Source organism: Myotis davidii, unplaced genomic scaffold (assembly GCF_000327345.1).
Source record: "Myotis davidii unplaced genomic scaffold, ASM32734v1 scaffold648, whole genome shotgun sequence".
Lineage (NCBI taxonomy): Eukaryota > Metazoa > Chordata > Mammalia > Chiroptera > Vespertilionidae > Myotis > Myotis davidii.
The window spans coordinates 1,052,837-1,066,942 of NW_006299603.1; the positions used below are offsets into that span (position 1 = coordinate 1,052,837).

The window sequence follows — 14,106 nt, forward strand, 5'->3', positions numbered from 1 at the left end:
CACGCCTCCCCCCCGCCACCAGAATCAGCTGTGCTGTATTTCCCAGGGAAGCCCTGGCTCCCAAGTCCGCACATCCCGGGCAGCCTCAGGCCCATCAATCTGCTGGCCTATTTCTGCGGGGCCGGGGGGCGTGGGCGTGATCTTTCCTGAAAGCCATGGGGTTTTCTAAAGGCCCTGATGCTCAGAGCACTGACACTTTGACCCTTAGATTAGATAGCTTTGGTGGTGGAGGTGGGGGTGTGGGGCGTTGAGGGATTGAGGGGAAAAAGAGAACTCACGGACATGGACAGCAGTGTGCTGATTGCAGGGTGGAGGGGGTGGGGTGGAAGAGAGCATAGAGGATACATGGTGATGGAAAAAATGATCATAATTTACCATAATTAAAATAGGGGCTCAGAATCGTTTGCCCTTGCAGTTGTATTAACTTACATTTCAGTGGCAGGTATGAGAGGAAAGGCCAGCCGTCCTCCCCGGGACAGACCAGGACCATCTCACGCAGCTTGTGCAAATAACGCTTGTGTGGTGGTCAGAGAAAGAAAAGAAGAGAAGAGAAAGGGCTCAGACCATTCTCCCCACAAATGAGTGTGTTGTGTTTTCTAGCTTAACTCTGCCCGTTTGACCACTGTCCTTTTATGTGGCTAAATGCTCTTACACTAGCAACACGGAGGTGGGACCAGCGGCCGTGCGCTCCCCTGCCCCGCGGTCAGCAGGAGGCCGGACCCTGCGGGTGTGGGTGCCTGGAACAGGAGCCTCCCGCACCGAGCAGTCACGGGCAGAACTGTTTGCCCAGAGACCCAGAACCCTGGGCTTTTGTGAGGGAATTCTCAAATGATTGCAGTATTTCAGTCATTTTCCATCCTGGCAGGCCAAGTGGTCTGTTTTGGGGCCAGATTCAGTCCACAGGCTCAGCTCAGCCCTCGACATGGGAGCCGGTGGATGAGGCGGTTCTGGGATTATAAAAAGTGGGAAACGTTTTAGAACGACTCATGTTATGCTCCTAAGTTGTCACCCCACAGCCTGCTCTCTCCCGTTTTGAAGGTCAAAGCTGAAGATGGAAGACATCAAGGAAGCCAATAAAGCACTGAAGGTACTGAGTTATCCCTGGCGTTGGCACAAAAGCCGCTCTGTGGCACTGGTCGCTCACGCCAATACCCCCGTGCGCCTGGGTCTGCGCCCCAGAAGGCGGGTGAGGCCTGAGCGGCCGAGGCGCGGTCCTCACCGTTTAGCGGTAGATGCTGCTCGGAGCGGCGGCAGCCCGCGGGAACCGGCTCCTGGCTTGTTCCCCTGCCACCAGCTGGAGTGACACAGGCCTCGGGCAGGTGCCCTGGCGGAGGAAGCGAAAGGCGGCAGAAAGAGGCCGGGGTGTTTTTCATAGTGAGAGTGAGGCCTTTCCTCCGGGTGAGACCAGAGCCCTCCCTGCCCCTGTGGGGCCTCCGCCATTTCTGGGGCCACTGACACCCTGAGGGGGCAGGAGGCCGGGTCATTTTGGGAAGAGCAGCGTGACACCACCGAGCGGGACCGTGTGGCCAGGGCAGCTCAGCAGGAGGGACAGCCCACCGGTGGTGGTGGCGGCAGGGCCAGCTGCTCCCCCAGTATACGCCGGGGCAGAGACCTGATGGCCGGGCCCCTCCCCTCCAGCGCACACAGGTCAGAGGCAGCAAAGGGTCGCAGCACCTACCAGCACTGGACTTGGAACAGCTGTCCGTTTCTCTGCCCTCCCTGCAGAGGGAAAGCTCCTTCCATGTAACGGCCGGGCTGCTGGGCTGCGTGCGCCCTGCAGGGCACACAGACATCGTGCTTCTAGGGCCCTGTCAGAGCCTCGGGTGCCTCCCCCACGGTGCTCCAGGGATGAGGGGCTTCCGTGACAGGGACCACTGTGGCGGGTGGTTTCTGTCTGGCTACAGGGCTGGCCTTTCTCCCTCCTGCCAGTTCAAGAGACACTTCCGAGTGCCTCAGCCAGGGTTGGAGCTGCAACCCTGACTCTCAGGACTCAGCCAGAGGCCTCTATTGGAAGGTAGTGAACAGGGGCTGGAGAATCCGGCTTGAGGCCAGGGGACAGCGTGCTTAGGCTGAAAACCAGAGCCACAGGCCAGGCCAGGTCTGTCCCTGGAGAGGAACTGGGTACTGAGCAGCCAGAACACCGGAGCCGGCCATCAATGTGCTTTCCTCCCAGGGCCACACTTGGCTGAAAGATGACGAAGCCACCCACTGTAAGCAGTGTGAGAAGGAGTTCTCCATCTCCCGGAGAAAGGTATGTGTGCCCAGGGCCTGGGTTGGTACCCAGCTGGGCTCCCCTTCCTCTGGTTCTGGGACGAGCCCTTGGGACAAGCCAAGTACTGTGGTCACACCTGGTGTGCTGGCCCATGCAGGGTGCCCCCAGTCAGCCACAGGCATTGTCCCCAGCAGTCCTTTCAATGATTGGCAGTTTCTTTGGGAGTTGGGCTGCTTGTGTACAGAACTGGTCTAAGTGAATGTATCATTGAAAAGCCTTCATAAGCAACAGAAACAAAATCTGCCCAAGTTGGTCAAGAAAAAAGGATCGGTGGGCAACCGATGGGCAGCAGGTTTGGGGACAGGCATCCAAGTAGCTCCCAAAGCTCACAGGTCACCTGGGCAGGCACTTGGTCCTGCTGCCCGGCTCCCAGTGAGCCTGCTTTTCTGCCTGGACAGCCTGCCTCCAGGTCTCGAGAACAGGTCCTGGGCCCAGCCTTTGGGCCAGGATTGAGGACCATGGTTGGCCAGTTAAGAGGACAGCCAGAGGCTAGATTCCCAAGCAAAATAGGGAGTCCTCACCAAAAGGGGAATGCCTGCCACCCTGGCACCACCACCCCATTGCCAGATAGACGCACATTCTCACCGGTCCCGTTAAAACCTTCTGTGGAAAAGAGGAAGCAAAACTTCCAAATTCTAAAGAGAACAGCAGCAGCCCAGGCGAGGCTGCCTTTGAGACCAGCCGCTCGCAAGGCCTGCTAGCGGCGGGGCTCCACACGCCTGGCTCTCCCTACACCAGTTCGAGGTCCAGCTTCCAGCCTGATGGGCATGGCAGTGGCAGCAGTGATGTAGAGCCCGGAGGAGCAGAAGCCACATAGGTCCGGGTCTTGGCGTCTGCTGTGTGCCCGCCCAACACGTGTGGCAGCTCAGCTTACAAAGCAAGACACCCTCACCCCCCAAGACGGACCAGAAAAGGAGCCATAAACGCAGCCGTCACTGGATGATCCGGGCCCAAGTCCAGTAAAACGCATTTTAAAGAAAAAGAACCTTAGTCCTAGCGCACACCACTCCACCCACACTCCATGGGTTGTTCAGGAACAGAAATGTAGAAATAAAGGTCTAGAGCAGGGGTGGGGACCGCAGCCCATGGGCCATATAACGCCCATGAAATCATTTGGCCTGGCCAGGCCAGGGCATTAGGGGTGAGTTAATTACATGTTTAACCAAAGATAGCAGGCTACTTTTTTTTTTTTAATATATCTTTATTGATTTCAGAGAGGAAGGGAGAGAGAAAGAGATAGATAGAAACATCAGTGATGAGAGAGAATCATTGATTGGCTACCTTCTGCACACCCCCTACTGGGGATCAAGCCTGCAACCCGGGCATGTGCCCCTGACCAGAATCGAACCTGGGACCCTTCAGTCCGCAGGCTGATGCTCTATCCACTGAGCCAAACCAGCCAGGGCCGCAGGCTACTTTTTTAAGTTGATAATTTTGCATGACCCATAAATTTTGTTATAAATAGCCAAAAGGTTCCCCACCCCTGGTCTAGAGGAACTTCCAAATTGGCAAGCCTCTGGGGGAGGGACCTGGAATTAGTAAATGAACTCTGAAAGGCTGCAAGTCTAGCCTGGGTGTGGACCAGGGAGCACAGCATGTCCTGTGACTGCCTCTTTTCTGTCCTCTAGCACCACTGCCGAAACTGTGGCCACATCTTCTGCAACACGTGCTCCAGTAACGAGCTGGCCCTGCCCTCCTACCCCAAGCCCGTGCGTGTGTGTGACAGCTGCCACACCCTGCTCCTGCAGCGCTGCTCCTCCTCCACAGGCTCCTAAGGCCTCGGGACAGCGCCAGCCTGCAGGGGTTCGAGGCTCAGAGCTGGTTTCCCAAGAGAATCTAAGGAAAGAGCCGTTCCTGGGCCGACTGCCAGCACTTTCAGAGTTGTATGGAACGAACTCTGGATTGAAGCTTCCTTCTCAGTTGGCGGCATCACCGGTTTAGGGTCAGAAGTAACTTCATGGTTTTGCTACTGTCATTTTCACTTTTTCAAGAACTAATCTATTTTGCAGCAGTTGTACTAGTGTAGTGAGTAATCAGTTCCTCTCCCCGCACTGCCCTGTGTGCCTTCCCTGCTTGAGTCAAGAAATGGGCCCTTTCACACCCTTGTAAGTCACTTCTCACTCTTGTGCAGGGAATAAAGGAGCTTGTGTCAACCTGAGTTAGCCTCTGAAGACCCCTCAGACAAGCTCCGTTTCAGGACAATAGGCCCTTTGGGGGCCATGTTTGGGGTGAAGTCTGCTGGGTTCTGGGGTATAGGCTGTGCTCTGCCCAGTGAGCCAAGGACAACTTGGGCTGTTAAATCCATTGGTGGGATTGGGAAGTGACCTGTCCAAGCTCATGGAGACACCTGAGGGGAAGCCCCTTGGAGTTTGCATTTCAGAAGCAGAGTCAGGACAGGTGTTAGCTGTGGGCTGTGAAAACTGGCTCAGAGACTTCCTCCTCTGAGCACATGCATCGCCCTCCCCCAGTCAATGGCCTCAAAAGTCAGTCCATTTGTGGGCTGGGCTTCAGCCTTCTCCAACCTCAGTGCACTCACCTTACTGCCCCTCGGATTCATCCTCCTTATTGCCCGTCCGTACCTCCCACCAGTCCTTCTGCACTGCTTCCAGCTGGCCAGCCCCTGCTGGAGGCCCTGACTCCTCCTTCTCAGGAGGGCTCTTCCACAGCCTGGCTCAAGGTTCCCAGCTACTCCCTTAAATACACCTTTATGTTATGGATGGGAAACAGAGGCTCCGTGAAGTTAGGTCCCAGCATGCAGTGCAGCCAGCCTCTAAAACCATGCCTAACTCCAAAGCCACGTTTTATCCAAGCTGCAGGCTTTCAAACCTTACCCGGAACTTTTTAAATATTCACTCTTCCCCAGTCATTTGCATACTGCTGCCTCAAACTGGTCTGGCATTCGATGCATGGACCTTGTCTTCAGTGCACCCAGTTTGAACTGCGCTTGCTGAGGACATTAGGCAGTCACTTCACTTCGGAGCCTTAGCGCTCATCTGCACGTACATAAGGTAGCAGGGCAATACCTCCCCACTGAGGTCCTGTTCTGAAGGCTCAGTAAGTACATGACATGCCCACCACTGTGCCACACTTAGTGCTCTTCCCTTAATCACACTTATTTTCTCCTCCAACCTCATCCCCCCTCCTAACCCTCAAGCAACTAATGGTCAAGCACTATTCACAAAGAATGCTTGGGCCAGTTACTAGCTGCATGGAAAACGTTTCACTCAGACATCAGATATACACCTGACCTTTGGGACCCCCTGGTCTGGCAACCCTCTAACCTGGGCAGCGACAGACAGATGGTTGAAGGCGGCGCTCCTCGAGCTGCCATGCACAGGCTGATGGGGCGGCATGGAGGTTTGTTTTCAGTGCAGACAATGTCTGGAGGTTCTGGTCATTCCCAGCAAGCTCCAGGATGCTGGCCCACAGAACGTAAGATTCCTAAGAACCAGAATGTTCTTACTAGCTTTACTCCATGTTTCTAGTTCTTTCCCTTTCTTACTGTTTTCAACAAAAATGTTCTTTATGTAAAACAAATTAACTGAAGAACTCAAGGATGGAACCCTCCTTGAGCCTTCTCAACACCAGGTATCTCCAATCCACACACTTTTAATAACTCAGCCAATGCTAGGTTTATTTAGACTGTAGCTGAACACCAGTGCTCACACTGAAAATTAATCATCTCTAAACCTGCTGGACAAGCGACATGATACATTCCAAGTGCAACATCTGTGTATCCATAGCCCTTTCCCGACAGTGTAGAGCAGCACCAACAGCCAGCAGAGAGCATGCAGCAGGGCAAGGGGGTCTGCAGGGCCCCCCTTCATGCATTACTGCCACCCACAGACTTAGACTTGAGTAGACCCACCAAACTAATCTCACCCAGGAAGAAAGGAGAATATCTTTAGCACTTATCAGAGCAAAATGTACACACCAGGCTCCAAAGAGTACAAGCCTTTATCTGCAGCTAATCAATACAACTAATGAGTCTGGAGCAAGCAGCAACTTCCAACCGGTGTGCTGCAAGCATTTTTAAAACATGCAATACCTGACAATTTTAGTCAAGGGCACTGACCTCTCTTCCCGACTGTCAAATTTAAAAAATGACAACAGCCGTCTGATATGAATATGATAGAATTGCATCTGATTGGTCAGTCCTTGGTACCAGAAATCTATAAAAATAAAAGTATAATATGCTAATTAGACCGGACGTCCTTCCAGACAAAGCCGGGGCTGCAGCCATGGGATGGAGGCAGCCACTACAGCTGCGAGGGATGGATCCAGGCAGCCAGACCGCAGCTGTGAAGGCCTACTCTTGCATGAATTCCATGCATCAGGCCTCTAGTACTTATGCACAGATTTTCATGCATCAGGCCTCTAGTACTTATGCCCAATGCACGAAATTCATGCAAGAGTAGGCCTTTCTTCGCCTGGCTGCCTGCACCAGCTTCCCACAGGCACCTGGGACCCGGCTGCTTCCCTCCTCCAGCCGCCTACAGGCACCTGGGGCGCAGGCTGGCTTCCCTCCAGCCCCATCAGGAAGGACATCATGAAGATGTCGTCTAATTAGCATATTACCCTTTTATTATTATAGATAGGCACCTGATTTTTTAGTCACTTTAGAACAAAAGTAGTAGGCAATTACTGTTTTGTAAATCTATCAAAATCATACCTATTTTATCAGATTGGCAAAAACCCCCCACAAATCTATTCTTTGGTGTACTGCAGATTTTAGTAGTTTGTATGCCATTAGATGAAAATGGTTAAAAATTACTATTCTAGAGGGATGGTGAATGAGTGGTAGTTTCCAAATTGCAGTCTAAGTATCCACTGAAGGGACTTCTGGAACTATACTTTAAATTCCTAATGCTAGAGCATTTTCTAGCAAATGTCAAATTTTAGCCCTAATCTAGTCTACCAGTCTTTAAATAATGATTTTAATTTCAGAAATATGTGGTCTTGCCCTAGCTGGTTTGGCTCAGTGGATAGAGCCTCGGCCTGCAGACTGGAGGGTCCTGGGTTTGATTCAAGGGCACATACTCAGGTTGTGGGCTCGATCCCCAGCAGGGGGTGTGCAGGAGGCAGCTGATCAATGATTCTTTCTCATTGATGTTTCTATCTCCCTCTCCCTTCCTCTCTGAAATCAATTTTAAAAAAAGATGTGGTCTTCTCCATCAGGAGCTTTAAAGGAAATGAATTTTGCTCGTTAAGCATGTCAAACTCGTGGCCCACCTGTGGCCAACAATGAATTATTTTTGCAGCCCAGCCAATATAACGGTTATGTAAGAAATGTTTTAATAAAGATTTCATAACTTTTACAATATCGTTATAATTAATAACAAACTATGACATTCGCCGACTGATTACTATAATCCTGTTGCATTCATTTCCCTCATGCACAGGCACACCATTTCTCTCCACTAATACTAGCAGTGAACACTTTAGCAACCGATTTCCACATTAGTCTTGGACTAGTTTGGTATGTGCAAACAGGAAATATTTCGCTTTCAGAGAACAAGAAAAATAGGTTTATTTGCACTATGCTTATTAATCTGTGCATTTATTCAGTGTCTGCTACATTTATTTCAGCCCTTTGTATTCACATCTCTATCAAAATAAACCTACATCTCTATGAAAATTGAAGCTTTTGGGTTTTGCGGCCCACATAAACTTAAACCTTATTTGGCCCGTGTTAAGCCTTTGAGTTTGACATGCTTGTTTTAAGTGGTCTTTGATCTTTGGGAATGAGGCAAAAATGATTAAAACCTCAATTTCAAAAACGAGTTCTCCCTCCTAGGAGCACACCTGCACCCCCACCCCCACCCCCAGGCATTTACCCATTACCTTCCTCACTCACTCCCAAGCTCCAAGGGCCCCCCCCCCCTTTTTTTAACCTCTGTAACTTGTTTCCTAAACCCATTTCTAGTTTACTTCACCTCTGGAATTTTCTGAACAAATGTTGTTCTAGTTTGGGGGGAGGAGGCACTTCATATAAAAACTCAGCCCTGCCCTGGCTGGTTTTGCTCAGTGGATAGACCTATGGACCGAGAGGTCCCAGGTTCGATTCAGGTCAAGGGCATGTACCTTGGTTGTGGGCGCGTCCCCAGGGGCGGGTGTGCAGGAGGCAGCTGATCGATGTTTCTCTCCCATGAATGTTTCTATCCCTCTCCCTTCTTCTCTGTAAAAAATCAATAAAGTATATTTTAAAAAAACCAAAACTCACCCCTAGCCAGTTTGGCTCAATGGGTAGAGTGTCAGCCTGCAGACCAAAAGGTCCTGGGAGCCAAGGCTGCAGGCTCCTCCCTGGTCCAGGGTCATGCAGGAGGCAACCAATCGATGTGTTTCTCACATCAATGTTTCTTTCCTCTCCTAAAAGCCGATGGAAAAATATCCTCTGGTAATGATTAACAAAAAAAAAAAGCAAAGCCCTGGCTGGGTAGCTGAGTTAGTTCAAGTGTTGTCCTTATACATCAAGGTTTTGCAGGTACAGTCCCTGGTCAGGGCACATACAAGAATCAACCGAACACAAAAATTAGTGGAACAACAAATCAATGTTTTTCTCTCCCTTCCTCTAAAATCCATATAAACTTGAAGAGATGCCATCCAATTATGAAGGATAGCTCCAGCCACCCTTTGCTGTATGCTTCCTCCTCTGCCATGCCTGAAGGCCCCTGTGGACATGCAGCGTGCAGTAAGGACACTTGTGCTTCTGCTTTGTGCAAGTGCTTAGCAAGTCAAAGGCAGCACACAAACACAGAGCCCGTCCACAGAGGCCCAAAGCCATGATTACCTTGTACTGGAGGGAAGTCTGAAGACCTCTACACAACAGCCTCAACTGGGGAGCCTCTGTCACAGCCAGAGACATGGGCCACTGTCACCTACGCCCAGGCAGGCACAGAGCCCAACAAACAGGCCACGTGACACTGAAGCACAGACAACACAAAGTGCAGTTTTTAAAAGGAAAATTTATTTTGACAAGTTTCACTTAGCGCAATACACCTAAAAGGAAATCACAATACAATGAAAGATTTAAATCAAGGCCTCGGAATTTCATACAAACACCAAGACCAAAATCCTAAAGTACTGGTATTGCGTCTCAAAATTTTCCCATTAACTTAAAAAAAGCTTCAACTTACATGCCTTGGAAGTTATGAAATGAAACTAGAATTAACAAATCCTGATTTCCACTTAGAGTAAGCATAAATCACAAGCTGGTATTGCAAAACTGTTAAGTTTTGTTTGTTTTTTCTTCTTTAAAATAACATTGACCAAGAGTCAGTGATAAGGATCAATTACATTCCCCATCCACCACTCATACTAGACATGCTAGACATCCCTCCCATTCCGTTCACTCCCACAGATGCACGGCTTCCACTACTGTAGTAGCTGCTGCTCACTGCTCCTTGGCTGCCTGCAGAGAGATCAATTTGACAAGTCAGGAGAAGGGTCACAGTATCAGTCAAGTAAAATACGCATTCCAGGAAAAAGTGTGAAAAGAATACGAGTACAAATGGCTGCTGTCCAAGTGGCGAGAAGCATGTTTGGGAAAAGGGACTCCCGACTCCAAACAAGTCTCAATGAGCCCTTTTCTCTGCAGGACCAAATCTTGCCAGACTCTCGTGCTACCATTTAAAAAGCAGGTGCTTCAGGATCAACACGGAAAATTAAGTTTAAAGGAAAACTAGTGTTTTTCAAAAATTGCAAAATTACTTCATGTTTCTAAAACTAAACAAGGCATTTTTAAAAATTTTACCATAAACAACAATGTGTCCATCGAATGGCATATATGAATAGGGAGCACAGGGGCAGTCTTGCTTTTCCTATTCATGGTGGGCAGGAGTGAGACTGGGACTAAAGGCAACTCACTGTGCCCAATGGCAGCCTCCATGGAGTTAAGTCAGAGCCATTGACTGCTACAGAAAAAGTGTCAGCACAACATATCAGTATCTGCTATTGGGAATTTATATTTTTTGAGAAAATATTTACCTATGCAATGTTTGATTGAAAATCACTGGAGTTTTCCTGTAAAACTTGGTCTGCAAAAGGATTTTGTAGGGTAAGACTATAATACCAAAATCACCATTCTTTAGACCAATTGAAAAATATAAAACCAATCCTAGGTTAACTGACTAGTAAATACGGTCCTGAACCCAACCCCCATTTTACTATTTTCAATTCTCCCTCCATCTAAAATGAATTTAAGTACGCTAACCAAAAGACAGAGAAAGTGAACTGTTTATTTAATGTTTTTTAATACATGGAGGCAGATGTTTTCTGACTATATTATTCCAAGTTGCATAATTAATTTATAGAACACTCCCCCCTCCACCACATTAAATTGGGCCTGCAAATTAAGCTATTAAAAACTGTTAACAGGAACAAAAGCATATATTTAATAACCCAATTTCGCCAAAAAAAGGAGCCTGCATATTCCCCCAACTAAAAAAACCTACCTAAAACTTACTGCAAGCATATTAAAAACACACTTACCATATCCACTCATGCTGCTCTGGCCGCCATAGCCACCTCCATAACCACCACTCAGCTGCTGGCTGGTTGGGCCACCATAACTGGACTGGTTTGCTGTTAAGTTAAGAGACCATTAGAACCTTGTTCCCTATGTAATGTGGTACCTGGTGGTACCGGGCTTGTAACTAAATCTGATTTCGAGTCTTGATCTTACATTACTGTAACCCTTTGCCTATTTTCTATGAACAGACTACCTTTCTATCATTTGAGCTAGTCAAACACTTATATAAACCAACTGGCCAAAAGCATACACGTCAGCAGGACTAAATCCACATGATTCCATAGAAGCATTTTGAAAAAATCTTATGAAACTGTTTAACTGAAATCAGTGGGGTTGTTCCCCATAACTTGATAGAGTAAGGCTATTGTCATTACACAGGTATCACTGAACACCTAATTATGCCTAACAAATTTTGTCCAAAAATTTAAGTTATTTTGATCCTATGCTTTTTGCTGTCATTCACTTTAGATTTGTATTATATAAACAATTCCACTTGTTTCTTTAATGCCCCCCCACAAAGTACTTAAAATTAGTTATCTATTCTAAGTAGTTTTACATAACTCAAGGATTTAAGTCAGACCCAAAATTAAAAGCTTTTTCCTTTGCCTAACTTAATATGCTAAACTCATGAAATGTAAATTAACTTATATAATTGACTTATACAGATATAAACGTTTTGGTTTTTAAAAAAACTAACGATATTTACACAAGCCCATGCCTCCCATCATTTGGCTACCATAAGCACCACCGCTTGCTCCTGCTGTAGAATTCAAGAAGAGTTCTACATATCTGTGTTCTGAAATGAGAGAAAAGGCATACAAGGTTAGCTTTAAAAAAAAGACACTAAAGCGATATTTACACAAACCCATGCCTCCTAGCATTTGGCTACCGTAAGCACCACCGCTTGCTCCTGCTGTAGAATTCAAGAAGAGTTCTACATATCTGTGTTCTGAAATGAGAAAAAAAAAATTGAAATGTTTGTTGGTGAAACAACACTAAGTTCTTAAACAAAGATCTGAACTTCAAATGTTTTGGTATAAAAAATTCTAGCTGCTTCTCAGTTGATTTATTTATGCAGCTTTCCAAAACTAGTCTTTTATCTTAAATATGCACCTAAATTGCCTTAAGTTTATTGGATATATTTCAAAGTCAATGTTTGTACCACAAATCCTTTGTCACAATTTTTAAAACCCACAAAATTTTAACATCCCCAAGAGTTAACCTACCATCAGCAAACCCACTTCTCATACATCCTTTCTATTTATTCTATTCCTCTAGCATGTCAGTCACACCACCACCTGTAAAGACTCCCCGAGACAGTGAAGTGAAATCACACTTACGCATATTTGCTTTGTCTTTCGACATAGCTGCCACAGCATCTTCATGAGTTGCAAACTCAACATCTGCTTCACCAGTTACTCTGCCATCAGGACCAATTTCAATATGTACTCTCACAGGGTTGAGCGGTGAAAAAAACTAAATACAAGGTATTCAGAGAATCAAGTCAACTTTCTAATGTTACGAAAAATTTATAACATCCCATTTCACTTAGGCAGAATTAAGACCCCAGGTTTTTACTGCTCTACTGAAAGGGCCGATTTATGAATTCATCTCACACTTACATTATAAATGTCATTCTCCGTAGCTCTGTAAGGTAATCCCCGCATGTGTACACAGTGTCCAGTTGTGCTCTGGAAAGTAGAGCCACCATCCCCATATCTGTGGTCAGACATTCCTGAAAAACAGTAATTGAGGTCTAGATGGACAAAGCGTAAGTAGCCTTTGGTTGAGAAATTCAATTCTTACCTTACCTCTTCCAAATCTATCTGACCCAAAACCATAGCCATCATTATAGCCATTATAATCATCATAGCCTCCATAACCTAAAAGACAAAAAGTACAATCAATCAAATGACAACACACAAGAACCACCCTCCTCACACCTGCATATTCTCACATACCTCCACCGTAAGCTCCACGCCTCATCCTTTCAAAGCCAGCTCCCCTGCCAATGCTGTTATACCCTCTGCCGGCCCCAGGTCTGTCATAGGGACCTGGCCGCTGCATGGCCATAAGCTTTCGTGGTGGGTCATAGTGAGTTCTGACTTCTGCTCGACTGCTCTTAAAAATTTCAATATACCTAAAGCATTGTTCATGAAGACGGGAACGGGGAGGGGAGAGGAAAAATTAGTTCATGTCATACAGGTATTTAGTAACACAAGAAAACAATGTAGTCATAGCCATGAAACTGACTAATATTTAAAGCCAGATTTCTTATACTTGCATAGGCAATGACCAGAAATTCACTCAATTGTAAGATTATTTCATGTAAACTTTATAGAAAACTCACTCCTCTAAAGCAGAGAAGCCCACCTTTAGGGGTGGAGAGGAGTACTATAAACAAATGTTTTAGGAGGGAAAAGATTCCACTCAACTTTCAACATTTCATGTCTTAAATCCTTTGGCAGCACGTATAGCAAGTGGGCTAAAAAGCCAGCCTCCACCAACAGTCTAGCCCACACTACACATTTTCTTTCGCCAATAAATACCCCAGCCTATGCTTTTAGTAGGAATCAGCATAGGTAAGCGCATGCTTCAATGAAAAATAGTCACAAGCGAAGAGAATAAAACCTTTTGTGACAATTTCTTGAAAGCTATGCTTATTAATATATATATGCAGAATATTTATACAGCAAGAAAGTTTGTTGCATTTCAACTTTAAAAACAAGATCAGAAAGTATCACATTTTCTTATGGTAATATTAATTTACTATGTGGGTGTTACAGCTAAAGTCAGGTTTGCACTACATTTTTTTAAAAGCCATAGTCTCTCAACTCAATTGATTGGGGTTAAATAGATCTTACAAAGTTATATAGTAGACCAAATTAACTAAGAACAATTTTAAAATCTAAAATTTAATCAGAATGCATTATGGGACTTTGGCATAGTGTAAAATTTGAAAACTGTGGCCAAACATCAATTAATTGGGACTAGAAAATATTATTCCTAAGCAGAGAGAATATGGATTTAATGTTTTACCATAAGAAAAGTGACAAATCCAACCAACCATCCATCCCCACCTGTGCCCTATTCTTTCCTTGTGTTTCTTTAGAGCCTTTTCAGCTATTTCCTGTGAAGCAAACTGCACGAAGGCCTCCCCCGTACTCCTCCCCTGGAAGTCCACCGGCAATGTTATCCCATTTGGCACGATTTCCAACCCTTCAACCCAAGGACAAATAACCCCAGTAGGGGGGCAATATTAACATCACAAGCCCAGAAATGATTCTTCTTACAGCTTTAAATA

The 14,106-nt window shown here is 46.5% G+C and overlaps 2 protein-coding genes across 2 annotated transcripts in view; one reads left to right on the top strand and one right to left on the bottom strand.

The window, feature by feature from the left end:
* The window catches only part of RUFY1 (RUN and FYVE domain containing 1), a 44,150-nt gene extending 39,720 nt beyond the window's left edge, over positions 1-4,430 (top strand). Inside the window, exons 15-17 of the mRNA XM_006775383.2 lie at positions 1,039-1,087; positions 2,174-2,251; positions 3,901-4,430. Of these exons, the coding sequence (XP_006775446.1) occupies positions 1,039-1,087; positions 2,174-2,251; positions 3,901-4,047 (274 nt within the window). The 3' untranslated portion in view covers positions 4,048-4,430. The remainder of the gene's footprint in view (positions 1-1,038; positions 1,088-2,173; positions 2,252-3,900) is intronic.
* Positions 4,431-9,595: 5,165 nt separating this feature from the next.
* HNRNPH1 (heterogeneous nuclear ribonucleoprotein H1 (H)) overlaps positions 9,596-14,106 on the bottom strand; it is an 8,934-nt gene continuing 4,423 nt past the window's right edge. The window contains exons 6-14 of the mRNA XM_006775384.2: positions 12,764-12,942; positions 12,614-12,685; positions 12,425-12,558; positions 12,143-12,278; positions 11,692-11,751; positions 11,509-11,598; positions 10,763-10,855; positions 10,259-10,308; positions 9,596-9,683 (exon numbers count right to left, since the gene is read on the bottom strand). Of these exons, the coding sequence (XP_006775447.1) occupies positions 10,259-10,308; positions 10,763-10,855; positions 11,509-11,598; positions 11,692-11,751; positions 12,143-12,278; positions 12,425-12,558; positions 12,614-12,685; positions 12,764-12,942 (814 nt within the window). The 3' untranslated portion in view covers positions 9,596-9,683. The remainder of the gene's footprint in view (positions 9,684-10,258; positions 10,309-10,762; positions 10,856-11,508; positions 11,599-11,691; positions 11,752-12,142; positions 12,279-12,424; positions 12,559-12,613; positions 12,686-12,763; positions 12,943-14,106) is intronic.